The sequence below is a fragment of the Chlorocebus sabaeus genome, chromosome 20 (assembly GCF_047675955.1).
Source record: "Chlorocebus sabaeus isolate Y175 chromosome 20, mChlSab1.0.hap1, whole genome shotgun sequence".
In the NCBI taxonomy this organism is placed as follows: Eukaryota; Metazoa; Chordata; class Mammalia; order Primates; family Cercopithecidae; genus Chlorocebus; species Chlorocebus sabaeus.
This window is the reverse complement of record NC_132923.1, coordinates 6,689,571-6,704,754: the sequence shown is the minus strand read 5'-3', so window position 1 is coordinate 6,704,754 and position 15,184 is coordinate 6,689,571. Positions and strand designations below refer to the sequence as shown.

General features: G+C 49.6%; 1 protein-coding gene and 1 long non-coding RNA gene across 2 annotated transcripts; one reads left to right on the top strand and one right to left on the bottom strand.

Moving 5' to 3' along the window:
* Nucleotides 1–2,325: 2,325 nt before the first annotated feature.
* On the bottom strand, nt 2,326–13,074 carry LOC103223833 (uncharacterized). The gene is made up of 3 exons (XR_493910.3): nt 12,942–13,074; nt 8,504–8,727; nt 2,326–3,078 (listed from the first exon to the last, which is right to left on the bottom strand). It is a non-coding gene; the product is annotated as an uncharacterized lncRNA (long non-coding RNA).
* HAPLN2 (hyaluronan and proteoglycan link protein 2) lies at nt 7,402–13,267 on the top strand. Its single transcript, XM_007976738.3, has 7 exons — nt 7,402–7,503; nt 7,979–8,120; nt 11,335–11,442; nt 11,674–12,027; nt 12,219–12,335; nt 12,469–12,651; nt 12,977–13,267. Exons 3-7 carry the CDS (start codon nt 11,358–11,360, stop codon nt 13,258–13,260), a joined length of 1,023 nt encoding a protein of 340 aa, XP_007974929.1. The 5' UTR covers nt 7,402–7,503; nt 7,979–8,120; nt 11,335–11,357; the 3' UTR covers nt 13,261–13,267.
* Nucleotides 13,268–15,184: the final 1,917 nt, after the last annotated feature.

Below are 15,184 nucleotides of genomic sequence, written 5' to 3'. Positions count from 1 at the left end.
TTCTGAGTTTTTGTTTTGTTTCGTTTTGTTTGAGACGGAGTTTTGCTCTGTTGCCCAGGCTGGAGTGCAGTGGCATGATCTGGGCTCACTTCAACCTCTGCCTCCAGGGTTCAAGCAGTTTTCCTGCTTCAGCCTCCCCAGTAACTGGGATTACAGGTGCCCACTATCATGGCCAGCTAATTTTTGTATTTTTAGTAGAGACAGGGTTTTACCATGTTGGCCAGGCTGGTCTCGAACTCCCAACCTCAGGTGATCCACCCACTTCCGCCTTCCAAAGTACTGGGATTACAGGCGTGAGCCACCGCCCTGCCAGTAAACATTTTCTGAATGCCTGGTATATCCAGGTGAAGCTGTTAAGTTGCTTCTTCCTTTTGTTTGGGTATTTTTTTGGAGAGGGGAGTGGTCCCACTCTGTCTTCCAGAGTGGAGGGCAGTGGCTAAATCAAAGCTTACTGCAGCTTTAAACTCCTGGGTTCAAGTAATTCTCCTGCCTCAGCCTCCCAAGTATCTGGGACCACAACAAGCACATGGCACTGCTCCTGGCTCCTGTTTCTTGCTTTAGTTAAGGAAAGCTTCCCGGAGGAAGCACAAATGGGTGCACCTAAAGTCTCTTTGATGTTGCTAGTGGGACTGAGGAGCAGGAAATGGTGGCCCATGGGAGCAACAAACATCTAAGGATGTCCTTAGCTATGTGAAGGCCTTGCAGAGGAGTCTTGCTGATAATGGTCACTTCATCTTGGAGTTCATAGCTGGTTCTTTGCATGCTGGAGATACAAAGTGATCCTACCCTTCCAAGAGTTTTAGCTTCCTAAAAACTCTTGCAGTAATTCTGCAGGTGGATTTATTATTAAAGGGAAGCAGAGGGTGCTAGTGTGTTGCCCTTGATAAAGGGAAGTTGAGAAGTGAAAAAACACAATTCTCAAACTTTTTTGTTATTCATTAACTCATGTCATCATTTTATTTAACTCATTAATGAGAGAACCAATAAGGAGACAAAAGAGATGCTTTGAGGAGCATTTGAGAGATAGGAATTTAAACAGTCAATAAGAAAAGAATTGTCGGGCCAGGCATGGTGGCTCACGCCTGTAATCCCAGCACTTCCTGGGAAACTGAGGCGGGCGGATCACAAGGTCAGGAGTTTGAGACCAGCCTGGCCAACATGGCGAAACCCCGCCTCTACTAAAAATACAAAAAAATTAGTTGGGCATGGTGCTGGGCACCTGTAATCCTAGCTACTCAGGAGGCTGAGGCAGGAGAATCGCTTGAACCTGGGAGGCGGAGGTTGCAGTGAGCCGAGAATGCGCCACTGCACTCCTGCCTGGGCAACAGAGCAAGACTCCATCTCAAAAAAAAAAGAAAAGAATTGTCAAAATTAGATTGATAATTTAGATATAGGACTGGTTAACTTTCTAGGACAGTAAAACCAAAACCCCTTTGTGATTAACTTCTCAATTGGGCAATAAAACCCTATGATTTTGTCAAGTTCTACAGGTTAGCCTTTACCTGACAGGACTATAAATGTCGGTGCATTTGTAAGTTGTAGATTATTTATCAAATGTGTTGTGACAACAAAGTCACATTCCCTGGCAGAGTCAGATGAGTGTCAAGCAAGCCTATTAGAAAATGCTCTAGACCAGGTGCAGTGGCTCATGCCTGTAATCCCAACACTTTGGGAGGCCGGGGCGGGTGGATCACTTGAGGTCAGAAGTTCGAGATCAGCCTGACCAACATGGTGAAGCCCCGTCTCTACTAAAAATACAAAAAAATTAGCTGAGCATGGTGGAGCATGCCTGTAATCCTAGCTACTTGGGAGGCTGAGATAGGAGAATCACTTGAACCCAGGGGGCAGAGGCTGCAGTGAGCCAAGATCATGCCACTGCACTCCAGCCTGGGTGACAGAGTGAGATTCCATTTCAAAAAAAAAAAGAAAAAATGCTCTAGTGTGATATCAAAAAAACAAAACAAAACAAGAAACCAAAAAATCCTTATTTTACCTTTTCCAAGTTTCAAGAAATGATTCTTTCACAGCAAAGAAGAACTCATCTAGCTTTAGAGATAGGCTACCTGGGTTACTTAGTAAGTATAGGAACTTGAACAAGTTACTAACTTACAAACCCTTTCTGGACATCAGTTTCCTGGTCTATAAAATGGGAATAATAATACTGTGATAGAATTTATTTCTCCCACGTGAAAGAACATACAGCTATAAGATAGGGTTCACTTTTTTTTTTTTTTTTTTTTTTTTGAGACGGTGTCTCACTCTGTCACCAGGCTGGAGTACAGTGGCGCAATCTCAGCTCACTGCAACCTTCATCTCCCTGGTTCAAGCGATTCTCCTGCCTCAGCCTCCCGAGTAGCTGGGATCACAGGCATGCGCCACCACACCTGGCTAATTTTTGTAATTTTAGTAGAGACAGCTTTCACCATGTTGGCCAGGCTGGTCTCGAGCTCGTTACCTTGTGATTCACCCTCCTCGGCCTCCCAAAGTGCTGGGATTATAGGTGTGAACACGGCACCCGGCCAGAGTTCACTTTTTAAAATTATTCCAATCCTATTCTGAGAATGGTCGATTAATACTTGTAGATCTTACTTCTGGGTTTGTTTGACCAATATGAGACTGGGAGTGAGAATCTGTGCAAACTGAAGCCAGACCCCGCCTAGACTGGCCAGAATGAGAAGACAAGCCAGGGATTTGAGACACCAAGCTTTGAGGCCTGGGAGAATAAGATGGGGTAAGAAAATAAACAGTCAAGATCTTGAGATATTTATTTGGAGGGATAGTTGAGCAAAAATACAGTTTAAATGGTCCACTTGAATATCAGCAGTGAACTGACCGTTATAAACAGAATGACAAGTGATACGATTATTAATAAGTAAAATCTAATTTTACATCTTGGTGACTTTGCAAACAGCTTCTTGACATTTGCCTTTTACTGTTCCTTGTGCTTTCCATTATTTCACTTTGCCCTCATCTACTTCTGAGATGGGCAGAAGAGGTGCTATTCTGTTTGACTGAGAACTTCATACAGTCAGGAGCTTCATAAAGTCATTTGCTTCTGTGTCTCTGCAGACTGAGGCCCTTCAGAAAATAATTTAAATAGAATTGAGTTTCCATTGTGCAGATGAAGTAACAGGCCCAGCAGCGAAGCCTGGGCCTGTGTCACCGAACGTGACACTGTGGCAGAACTGTAACTAGAACCCAAGCCTCCTGTCCTCTACTAGAAGGTCTTCTATGCCCAGTAGCTATAAAGGTTTGTACTGCAGAGTTCTACCTTGCACGCTCTGGGGGGTATGCCTTGCATACTCCAGGCCTCTATATGTGGTCAGGAGTGGAGTCTAGGTGAGTGTCCAAATAAAGCATCAGGCCGAGTTCAATGTTGCTGCCTTTTGGCCCTGGAGAAATGCTGGAGAGCCAGGCATGGGGGTGCCCGCCTGTAGTCCCAGCTAATCAGGAGGGTGAGGCAGGAGGATCACTTGAACACAGAAGTTTGAGGCTGCAGTGAGCAATGATCGCACCACTGTACTGCAGTTCTGGGCCACAGAGACAAATCCCATCTCTCTCTCTTTCTTTTTTTTTTTCAGACAGAGTCTTGCTCAGTTGCTCAGGCTGGAGTGCAGTGGTGCAATCTCGGCTCACTGCGACCTCCACCTCCTGGGTTCAAGTGATTCTCCTGCCTCAGCCTCCTAAGTAGCTGGGCAGGTGCGCATGACCATGCCCAGCTAACTTTTTGTATTTTTAGTAGAGACAGGATTTCACCACGCTGGCCAGGCTGGTCTTGAACTCATGACCTCGTGATCCACCCGCCATGGCCTCCTAAAGTGCTGGGATTATAGGCGTGAGCCACCGCACCCGGCCAGATGCCATCTCTTAAAAAAAAAATTTAGAGATCCCATCTTTAAAAAAAAAAATTATTAAAAAAATGTTGGAAAGAGAAAGACCAGAGAGAGTCACTCCTTTTGAAGTCCTCCCTAAAGTGTCATCTTGCCAACCCTTCCAGTCATTCACACAACAATCCTAGTCATAAACTGGGACCATGCTTGCCATCACCAGGGGTCAGGAAAACTGGCCAGCTGAACCTGCTTGGATGGTGGAAGCCGAACGTGGGTGTTAGAGAAGATGTCGGGACTCCATGCTTGTCTGGAATCACTCCACCACATTCTGGTCAGTAGGTATAGGACTGACAAAGCCCTTCCTCAGAGATGCTGGGTCAGTGAGGAGACCCCAGCTTGCCTCAGCCATCTCACCCCACTCCCGTTTTAGCGTCTGGGGGGAAACTGAGAATGAAAGTGACCTTGAGTAAACTAAACACAGTTTGGCTATTTATTACATGTATTCCTGTCTGTTCCTTTCTCATTCGATCCTCACTGGGTTGTTTTTGCATCTATCAAATAGTTCTAGGCTTTCCTCCCCGTCAAACTCAGCCTTTTATGGATTTACATACCAGAGACTTCCAAGCCACAGTTCAGAAGTGATTTGTGGAGAAAGGAGCAGTAAATTTGTGGAGAAATGGGCCTGGGAATGGACGCAGTGACCAGGCTGTGGAGCCATTTATATCTACTCCTCCCTCTGCCGGAGGCTGTTTGTTTGAGTTGGCAGGAAGCCAATCAGATGCACTGGATCAGGGTGTCCTGTCCAAGGATACAGGGGGCTATTTGTCTTCTCTCATGAGAGAGACAGTCGTGGGAGGAGGAGGGAAGCGCTTAAGAACAGGGATGGAGTAGATAGGGAAAAGATAGCCAATCAGATCTCTCAAGAGTATAGTCAGCCGGGTACAGTGGCTCACGCCTGTAATCCCACAACTTTGGGAGGCCGAGGCGGGAGGGTCACTTGAGTACAGGGGTTTGAGAGCAGCCTGGGCAAGACAGGGAGACCCTGTCTTTACAAATAATTTTTAAAAGTTAGCTGGGTGTAGTGGTGCACATCTGTGCACCCAGCTACCTGAGAGGCTGAGATGGGAGAGACTGTTTGAACCTGGGAGGTCGAGGCTGCAGTGCGCCATGATCGTATCACTGCACTCCAGCCTGGGTGACAGAGTGAGACCCTGTCTCAAAAAAAAAAAAAAAAAAAAAAGAAAGAAAGAAAGTATATTCAAGGTGGCTTCCTGTTATTAGATATGACCCTAGTGAAAACCTGGAACTTGTCTGAATTGGACAGCCAAGGAGAGAGGCAGAAGAGGATTAGTAGAAAAAGCGGAAACTTCTAGGCTTGACTCAACGACTGTATGGTGTGTGATTTGGGGCAAGCCACCTTCATCTCCATCTCCTCCTCTAGTAAATGTTCAGCATCCTGAGGTCTCCTCCAGTTCTGAAAGGGTATTTTTTGTTGTTGTTTTGTTGTGTTTTTTGAGATGGTGTCTCACTCTTTTGCCCAGGCTGGAGTGTAGTGGCACGATCTCAGCTCAATGCAACCTCCTTCTCCCGGGTTCAAGGGATTCACCCGCCTCAAGCCTCCCAAGGAGCTGGGATTACAGGCATATACCACCATGCCTGGCGAATTTTTATATTTTTAGTAGAGACAGAGTTTCACCATGTTGGCCAGGCTGGTCGCGAACTCCTGACCTCAGGTGATCCACCCACTTCGGCCTCCCAAAGTGTTGGGATTACAGGCGTGAGCCATAGTGCCCGGCCTCAATTTTTTTTTTTTTAATTTTTAACTCACAGAACATGAAATTATATGGTTTTAATATGCAAAGCTACTTCCATGCGGCTATAGCAGAGAGAAAATAAGGCTAAAATGGAACTTAAAGCTCAAAACATTTCCAAATGGCTGTTTACAGGGGCAGGTCGAGGGAGCCCTCCCTCTGCATTGATAGAAAACAAAAACAACTGGGCCTATTCGACATTGTTGGAAATGTTCTATATCTTGATCTGGTGGGTTTTTACCTGTGTACATTAAATGTACACAGGTAAAAATTCATTTAGCTGTACACATAATTTCAATGACTTTTTTGTATGTAAATTATACCTCAATGGAAAGATTTTAAAATGGACTTAATTAGGCCCAGCATGGTGGCTCACGCCTGTAATCCCAGCATTTTGGGAGGCTGAGGTGGGCAGATTGCTTGAGCCCAGGAGTTCGAGACCAGCCTGGGCAACATGGTGAAACCCCATCTCTACAAAAAAATACAAAAATTAGCTGGGTATGGTGGTGCACACCTGTAGTCCCAGCTGCTCTGAAGGCTGAGGTAAGAGGAGGAGGCAGAGCAGTGAGTCGAGATTGTGTCACTGCACTCCAGGCTGGGTAACAGAGCCAGACTCTGTCTCAAAAAAAAAAAAAAAAAAAGTTAATTAGACGGGTGTAGTGGTGTGTGCCTGTAGTCCTAGCTAATTTCGAGGCTAAGTGGGGAAGATCTCTTAAGCCCACGTGTTTGAGGCTGCAGTGAACAATGATTGGGCCACTGCACTCCTGCTTGGGCAACAGATGGAGACCTTGTCTTAAAAAAAGAAGAAAAAAAGGCCAGGCGCGGTGGCTCATGCTTGTAATCCCAGCACTTTGGGAGGCCGAGGCGGGCAGATCATGGGGTCAGGAGATCGAAGCCATCCTGGTTAACACGGTGAAATCCCATCTCTACTAAAAATACAAAAAATTAGCCGGTCATGGTGGCAGGCACCTGTAGTCCCAGCTACTTGGGAGGCTGAGGCAGGAGAATGACGTGAACCCAGAAGGCGGAGCTTGCAGTGAGCCGAGATCACGCCACTGCACTCCAGCCTGGGCGACAGTGAGAGACTCCGTGTCAAAAAACAAAAAAACAAAAAAACAAAGAAACAAAAAAAGAACTTTAGAGAAAGTGAATTTCCATCCAGGAAAACTAAGGATCCCCTTCTGAGTATTTTAAAAATGTTATCTATTTGTGCTGAGGGAAGAGGTAGAATATTAGGGAACCAATAAGATAACCTCTCTTTTGGAGAGATTTCCAAAGTCCTTCTATCCTCAGAAATTCTTCCTCACCAGGGAACATGAAAAATCCTCCTTACTGTCTGATCTCCATCTCTCCTATTGCAATGCTAGCCACTCCCTCTGCCCTCATGGAGCCCAGCCTTTCCCCTGGCCTTAGACAAAATCTCTTTAGAGCCCTGTAGTTTGGAGTGTTGAGAGAGATTCCATTTCAACCTTTTCACCATCCGTTCTCTGCCCCTCACCCTATTCTCTTCTTCTTGGGGATGTCAATTCCTGTTCTGAGCCCACCCCCAACCCAGGCCCTTTTCCGGTGGTATGTGCCAGCCGGTCCTGCATCCCACATCCCCAGCTGTTGACATTTCATTGCCATTACCCACAGAATAAAGAAAGGGGCCCTGTTATTCAACAATAGGGGAAAAGACAGAGACAATGGGAAATTGTGCTTCCGATGGGGTGGGGACTGAGAAGGAAAGGACAGACAGACAGACAGACAGGGGGGTTGTACAGAAGAGGTCCGGTTTCCTGAAGCAGCTGAAAGTCCTGGATGGTTCCCACCTGAGAGTCCGTTTGCAAAGGCAATGTGCAGTCAGGCACCAGAGGGCAGAGGTGAGTACTCTCTTGTGGGGAGAGGGGAGATGGGGATGCTGCTTACATGAGGTGCATATGGAAAGGGAGGCAGCTCAAGCTTGGCAGTTATAGATCTTTGAGCCACATTTAGAGTTCATCTCCATCCCCATCAGTCCAACACCTTCATATCCACCGATCAATCTACACCTCTGTCGTCCAAAGGCATCAAGAAACAATGAAGCACCTCACTTTCTGCACTCTTCCAGGTCATCATTCCTGGGTTGCTCCCTTTATTCCACTGCCCTTCATGGGTTCCCAGCCCTCATCCCAAGCCCAGCATCTTCCCCTAGTCCCAGAATAGTGATTTCCACAGATCTGGGCTGGACAAAGGTCTCTTAACAAGGCTTAGTGGACTGATGGGGGAGGGGGTTGTTCTTGGCATCTTGGCTTCTTCTTTGAGCACAGGACAGAAGCTTTTCCTCAAAGGTGCAAAAGGAGCAACTGTGTTGAACAGGTGCTCAAGTCCCAGGGTTTTAAGGTGCTTGGAACTCCCAGGAGCCTGGCAAAACCTTCATCCAGAACCTCTTCCTCAAGCAAGACAAAAAGCTGCTAAGCACTGCTCCCTCCGTCTCTGTGAAGAGACCAGCTTCTAACAGGTAGGCAATGGAGCTGCTGACTACTCGTATTTTCTGTAAGGGGTATGAAGAGCATGTGTGTGCACTTGTTTTGAAATACAGAAATATAGATTAGTGATTAAGTGCTTGAGCCTCACTGTCAGATCTGGATTCAAATCCCAGCAAACCCGTCCTCTTACCAGCTGTGTGACCTCATTTCCTAAAATGTGTGTACTTTGGTTTCAGCATGTGTACAATAGGATTTATAATTGTTTCTGCCTCAGGATTGCTGGGAGGAGTAAATATAAAAATATGCATGTAAAGTGCTTAGAGCAGTGTCAGGCACATTCAATTTTAAAGGTATTCATTTGAACTATCATTGTTGGTCTCAGTCAATTTCAGTCCTCACGATCACTCTTACTTACCAAGTTCTCCTATAAAGAAGTGTTCTCTTGCTCATGTTCGCATCCCAGATACTTTCACTTTTAACCACTGAGAAGTTTTCTGTGCCTAACCTCTGTTTCTCCTACAGCAAGCTGGTCTTTGGTCCTCATTTGCAGGAAGATGGAGCTCCATTCTTTAGATTTCTGGTGACTTCTCAGGGTGCTTCCTCCGTTTCCCCATTCCCCATCCCGTCTTCTCATGAATCCTTAATGAAAGTTCATTCATTAAGCCACACACACTTATTTAAAACGACTATGTACCAGAAACTATGCTGGGAACTGGAGATAACAGCTAACACATACACAGCACTTATTACATTCCAGACACTATTTCAAGCACTTTGCATATATCAATTCAGTTGCTCCTCACAACTACTCAGTGAGGTAGGTGTGCTATTATTCCCCACATTTCACTGATGAGGACACTGAGGCAGAGAGAGGTTAAGTAACTTGCGCATGATAATTAACTTATGCGTAGTCATGCAATTAGGAAATAGAGCAGCCAGATTTGGAAAATGAATACAGTGAAGTCGAGAAGTCTTCATTTTTTTTGAGACAAGGTCTTGCTCTATCCCCTAGGCTGGAGTGCAGTGGCACGATCTCGGCTCGCTGCAACCTCCACCTCCTGGGTTCAAGCAATTCTGCCTCAGCCTCCCTAGTAGCTGGACTTACAGGTGCATGCCACCATGCCCAGCTAAATTTTATATTTTTAGTAGAGACAGGATTTCACCATGTTGGCCATGCTTGTCTTGAACTCCTAACCTCAAGTAATTCACCTGCCTCGGCCTCCCAAAGTGTTAGGATTACAGGCGTGAGCCACTGTGCCTGGCCTAGTCCAATTTTTTTTTTTAAGGTCAAGGGGATAAGAATGATACAACAGGTCCCAGAGGCGGTAGCTCATGCCTGTAATCCCAGCATTTTGGGAGGCCAAGGAGGGTGGATTACCTGAAGTCAGGAGTTCTCAAGACCAGCCAGGCCAACATGGTGAAACCCTGTTTCTACTACAAATACAAAAATTAGCCCAGAGTGGTGGTGGGTGCCTGTAGTCCCAGCCTACTTGGGAGGCTGAGGCAGGAGAATTGCTTGAACCCAGGAGGCGGAGGTTGCAGTGAGCTGAGATGGTGCTGTTGCACTCTAGCCTGGGCAACAAGAGTGAAACTCCGTCTCAGGAAAAAAAAAAAAAAAAGAAGAAGAATGATACAATAAAGGAGAAGCTGTGTGCAGTGGCTCAAACCTGTAGTTCCAGCTATTTAGGAGGCTGAGGTGGAAGCATTGCTTGAGCCCAGGAGTTGGAGGCCAGCCTGGGAAACATAGTAAGACCCTGTATCTTATTTTAAAAAAATTTTAAAAGGGGGGAAATCAACTACTGTACTGAAATAGATAATTGCATTTAAAGTAGTTTTTAAAAATAACTTTATAATTTTATATATTTTAACTTCGTAATTTCTGGAAAACCTCCTTGATATAGTCTATATACGGATACATATTATGTTCAAATTCACCCTGTTAAGTTTAGGTGCTAATAAAAGTACTTGTAAGACAAAAAATGTCCTGGCTGGGTGTGATGGCTCATGCTTGTAATCCCAGCATTCTGGAAGGCCAAGGCAGAAGGATTACTTGAGCCCAGGAGTTCAAGACCAGCCTGGGCAACATTTTGAAACTCCATCTCTACAAAAAATAGAAAAGAAATAAAAAAAATTAGTGGGGCATGGTGGTGTGCACCTATAGTCCCAGCTACTCAGGAGGCTGAAATGGGAGGATGGCTTGAGCCTGGGCGGGCGAGGCTGCAGTAAGCCATGATCATACCACTGCACTCCAGTCTGGGCAAGAGAGTGAAACCCTATCTCAAAAAAAAAGGTCCCCAGTCCAGCAGATCACAGTGCTCTACAGTGCGGCAAACTGGGGGTGAGTAAAGGTTTCCCAAAGGAGGTGAGGCCTGTGCAACCAATGCAGGCACAAAGGAAAGGAAATGAGTGCAAACTTGGACTGTGTGGGAAACTGCCAGAAGTCCAGCATGTCTGGGGCACAGTGCAGGGGCCAAAGTGGTAAGAGGCGAGGTGGGGGCCGTGCTGGAGGTGCAGGGAGCAACTGGATTATAGACAGCCTTGGAAGCTGTGGTTATGAGATTGGATTTTATCCTCAGGGCAACCGGGAGTCACTTTCAAGCAGGAGAGTGACAAGGCCAGGCACAGTGGCTCACGCCTGCTGTAATCCCAGCACCAGCCTTGTCAACGCAGCATGACTTTGTCTCTACTAAAAACTTAAAAGAAAAAATTAGCTGGGGTAGTGGCACATGTCTGTAGTCCCAACTACTCAGGAGGCTGAAGTGGGAGGATCACCTGGGGCTAGAAGTTAGGGGCTGCAGTGAGCCATGATCATGCCACTGCACTCCAGCCTGGAACATGGAGCAAGATTCTGTCTCAAGAAAAAAAAAAAAGCGGGAGAGTGATAAGATCATTTTGACTTTGGCTTCAAGATGGAGAATGGGTGCTGGGAGAGGATAGAGATGAGCTGGCAGTCCAGATGGCAAGCTTGGGAAGTGGCACTTGTGATGAAGGGGACAGGTAGAGGAGATGCTAAATTAGTACCTGCAGGCTGAGAGGATGTGACAGAGGAAGAGAGGGAGAGGAAGGGGATTGCCACTGCCTTCCTCCCCTCATCACCTTCCTTTTGTCACCTACCCCTTCTCTCTGCCCCAGTGGCTTCCAACTGGACAGTCCCTTCTAGGAATCTCTGATGGGAGTTCACTGACAACCCTGCTTTCCCCCATCCTTTTGCCCCAGTCCTAACTGCCCACTCTTTGTGCCCTGCAGACAGTGCTGGGCTGCCCCCCATCATGCCAGGTGGGCTCACCCTCCCCACACTCTGCTGCTTCCTTCTTTGGGCCTTCACCATCTTCCACAAAGGCCAAGGAGACCCAGGTAAGACCCCAGCCCAGGCCAGAATCTGGGGAAGGCTTGGGGAGGCTGCAAGGGTGGGGAAAGGGGAAAGGGCAGTTATTGCAGGTACTCAGGGAGTGAAAGTCATTGCTGAGAAAGCAATGGAGGAGAGGGTTGGGGGGCTCTGGAGAAAGCATTTGGAGAGCAGGGTCTGATGGGCACTTGGAGCAGTGAGGATCGGGGGTTCCTGCCACTGTGGCCCCCTCTGCTCAGCATCCCACCCGGGCCCCCACTACCTCCTGCCCCCCATCCATGAGGTCATTCACTCTCATCGTGGGGCCACGGCCACGCTGCCCTGTGTCCTGGGCACCACGCCTCCCAGCTATAAGGTGCGCTGGAGCAAGGTGGAGCCTGGGGAGCTCCGGGAAACTCTGATCCTCGTCACCAACGGACTGCACGCCCGGGGGTATGGGCCCCTGGGAGGGCGCGCCAGGATGCGGAGGGGGCATCGGCTAGACGCCTCCCTGGTCATCGCGGGCGTGCGCCTGGAGGACGAAGGCCGGTACCGCTGCGAGCTCATCAACGGCATCGAGGACGAGAGCGTGGCGCTGACCTTGAGCCTGGAGGGTGAGGCCCTTCCGCTCCCGCCCCATTCCTCTGTAGCAGGCGGGACCGCCTCGCCTGGGTCTCCCAGGGCTCCTTTCCAGTATCTCCCCCTCACCCCTGGGGACCCCAGCTCCCTCTCCCAGGCCGCGCCACCCTTCCTCCCCCTCCGCTCCCGTCTGCTGGCCCTCCCCAGGCTCTCCACCACCCCCTAGGTGTGGTGTTTCCGTACCAACCGAGCCGGGGCCGGTACCAGTTCAATTACTACGAGGCGAAGCAAGCGTGCGAGGAGCAGGACGGACGCCTGGCCACCTACTCCCAGCTCTACCAGGGTGAGCGGCTGAACCCAGCACCTCCCAGGCCCCGCGGAGCTGTCTCAGGGGCCCGAGAAAGGGCGCCAGGCGAGCTCAGTCTGGCTCCTGCCTGTGACGCCTCTCATCCCCGACCCCCGCCGTCTCCCGCCAGCTTGGACCGAGGGTCTGGACTGGTGTAACGCGGGCTGGCTGCTCGAGGGCTCCGTGCGCTACCCTGTGCTCACTGCACGCGCCCCGTGCGGCGGCCGAGGCCGGCCCGGGATCCGCAGCTACGGGCCCCGCGACCGGATGCGCGACCGCTACGACGCCTTCTGCTTCACCTCCGCGCTGGCAGGTGAAGCGCGGGGCGAAGGCAGGGTCTTGGGGCGGGGTCTGAAAAATGTGGGGGGCGAGGAGTGGACCTCAGCTTGAGACCAGGGCAGCGTCTCCGGGTCCCTCCAAGGCACCGCCCCTCCATCAGCCCGCTCGCCCGTCCGCCCGGGCTCCAGCCCACCTCTCCAAACCCTCCCTGCACTTCTGCCTCGATCCCCCCACTCCTAGTACCCAAGCTCGATCCAGCACCTCTGCGGCCCCGCCCCCCAACTCCGCCTTCTGGGAGTCAGCCGCCCCGCCCCGCCCGCCTACCCTACTTTCGGTCGGTGACCCGCTGTGATCCCCAGGTCAAGTGTTCTTCGTGCCCGGGCGGCTGACGCTGTCTGAAGCCCACGCGGCGTGCAGGCGACGAGGCGCTGTGGTGGCCAAGGTTGGGCACCTCTACGCCGCCTGGAAGTTCTCAGGGCTAGACCAGTGCGACGGCGGCTGGCTGGCTGACGGCAGTGTGCGCTTCCCAATCATCACGCCGCGGCCGCGCTGCGGGGGGCTCCCGGATCCCGGAGTACGCAGCTTCGGCTTCCCCAGGCCCCAGCAGGCAGCCTATGGGACCTACTGCTACGCCGAGAATTAGGCGCCCACCGTGTCCCCTCCAGCGCGCGCGACGAAGCTTGGCAGTCGTGGCGGGGTTCTCTCGCCACCCCTTTCCGGAGAACCTCCCCTCCCTCCAGACCCGGAGCGGCCTCTCCAGACCTGTCTTCCCAGCCGGGGCCTGCGGGCCTCGGACCCTGGCTGGCCCGGCGGCGGGGAGGGGAAGCGGGGGCGCCCCCAGCGGCGAGATGCGGCGGTGACCCTCGGACCCGCTGCGGTTCGCGAGCCCCAGGAGAGGACTCAGCCACTGCCGAGGGGAGGGAGAGGCGGCCGGGGGCATTAACTGACCTCTGAGTACAGCAATAAAATAACCTGGGAATCTTTTGTGTTGGGCGGAGCTGTAAGCGCTGCGAAGCGTGGAGAGGTGTGTGTGTGCGTGTGTGTGTGTGCGCGCGCGCGCATGTCGGGGCTGATGACCCGTGATCCTGCATGCCCACTGAGCACCTAAGACAGGGTAAGGGGCAGGGCTGTTGCCGTTACGGGGTGGGTCAGCGGAAGAGCGGAAGTGCGGTGGGAGGGCACTAATAGGCCAAGGGAGAGGGAGAACTGGAGACGACGTGGGCGCCTGGCCCACGCAGGAGAATCCAGCATGTTGTTGCGCCAGGCGCCACGCGGGGGCGCCTCACACCTAAGATTAGTTCAAATCTGCTAGGGGCGCCCCATACCACCAGGCCTACACTGTGTGCCCCAGATAACAAACATAAGACAATTTAGGGCCAGGCGCGGTGGCTCACGCCTGTAATCCCAGCACTTTGGGAGGCCAAGGCAGGCGGATCATGAGGTCAGGAGATCGAGACCATCCTGGCAAACACGGTGAAACCCCGTCTCTATTAAAAATACAAAAAGTTAGCCGGGCATGGTGGTGGGCGCCTGTAGTCCCAGTTATTCGGGAGGCTGAGGCAGGAGAATGGCGTGAACCCTGGAGGCAGAGCTTGCAGTGAGCCGAGATTGCGCCACTGCACTCTAGCCTGGGCGACACAGCAAGACTCCGTCTCAAAAAAAAAAAAAAAAAAAAAAAAAAGGCAACTTAAACATATTTCAAAATGTGCAGACTGCAGACCTCCCTGAAGCGTTTGCGCAGACTACTGTTAGAGATAGGAAAGTGATATTCTTGCTGGAATTGACAGGAAATTAACCCTGCAGAAGGAGGAGGCAAACATCAAACACCAGGGCCACCAAAGGAAACGGGCAACTGGACAAGTAACATTCTTAACTCGTGGCTAAAGGAAACATACTAACAATTCAAGAGACAAATTATAATGTTATTAATTCACTTTTCACATATATGTTGGTGTGTATATACACAGGTTTCTAACTATACTACAAAAAGCCTGAGCTGGATAATACTAATGAATGGGGCAAAGGGCATGAACAAGCTAATGGTGCTTGATATATATAGTAAAATTGATTTCCAAGGGGGTTCTTGCTATAATTGCTAAAGAGAATTCATGCCATGGAACATTATATAAGGGACAGAGAATGATAGAATGAACAGCATCTTCAAAAACCATCACGCAACAAATGAGATATTTGTGCCATTTCCTAAACCTTGACTTTCTCATCTTCATATGGGATAGTAGTGTTTGTCTTTTGTGTTTGTTGTGAGAATCAGTTGAGGCATTGCATGTACTGGGTAGTACATGCCTGGTACACATAATAGGCACTCAAGTGGTACCTATAATAATTAATAATTATTGTGATTACAGTAATATAGCAACAATAGTAGTTTTTCAGCTTCTTATCAGGCAGCCTGGAGGGTTGGTTGTCCTATGGCACTATATTAGTCAAGATCATGTAGATTATGCTGTGAAAACAACTCCCAAATCTCAGATAGCAAATGTAAGACGACTTAAACATATTTCAAAATGTGCAGCCTGCAGATCTCCCAGAAGCGTTTGTGGGGACTA

Coding starts and splice junctions, on each gene's coding strand:
- HAPLN2 (XM_007976738.3), top strand. CDS start 11,358: ATGCCAGGTGGGCTCACCCTCCCCACACTCTGCTGCTTCCTTCTTTGG. Junction 12,028..12,218: donor GCTGACCTTGAGCCTGGAGG/GTGAGGCCCTTC, acceptor ACCACCCCCTAG/GTGTGGTGTTTCCGTACCAA. Junction 12,652..12,976: donor CTTCACCTCCGCGCTGGCAG/GTGAAGCGCGGG, acceptor TGTGATCCCCAG/GTCAAGTGTTCTTCGTGCCC.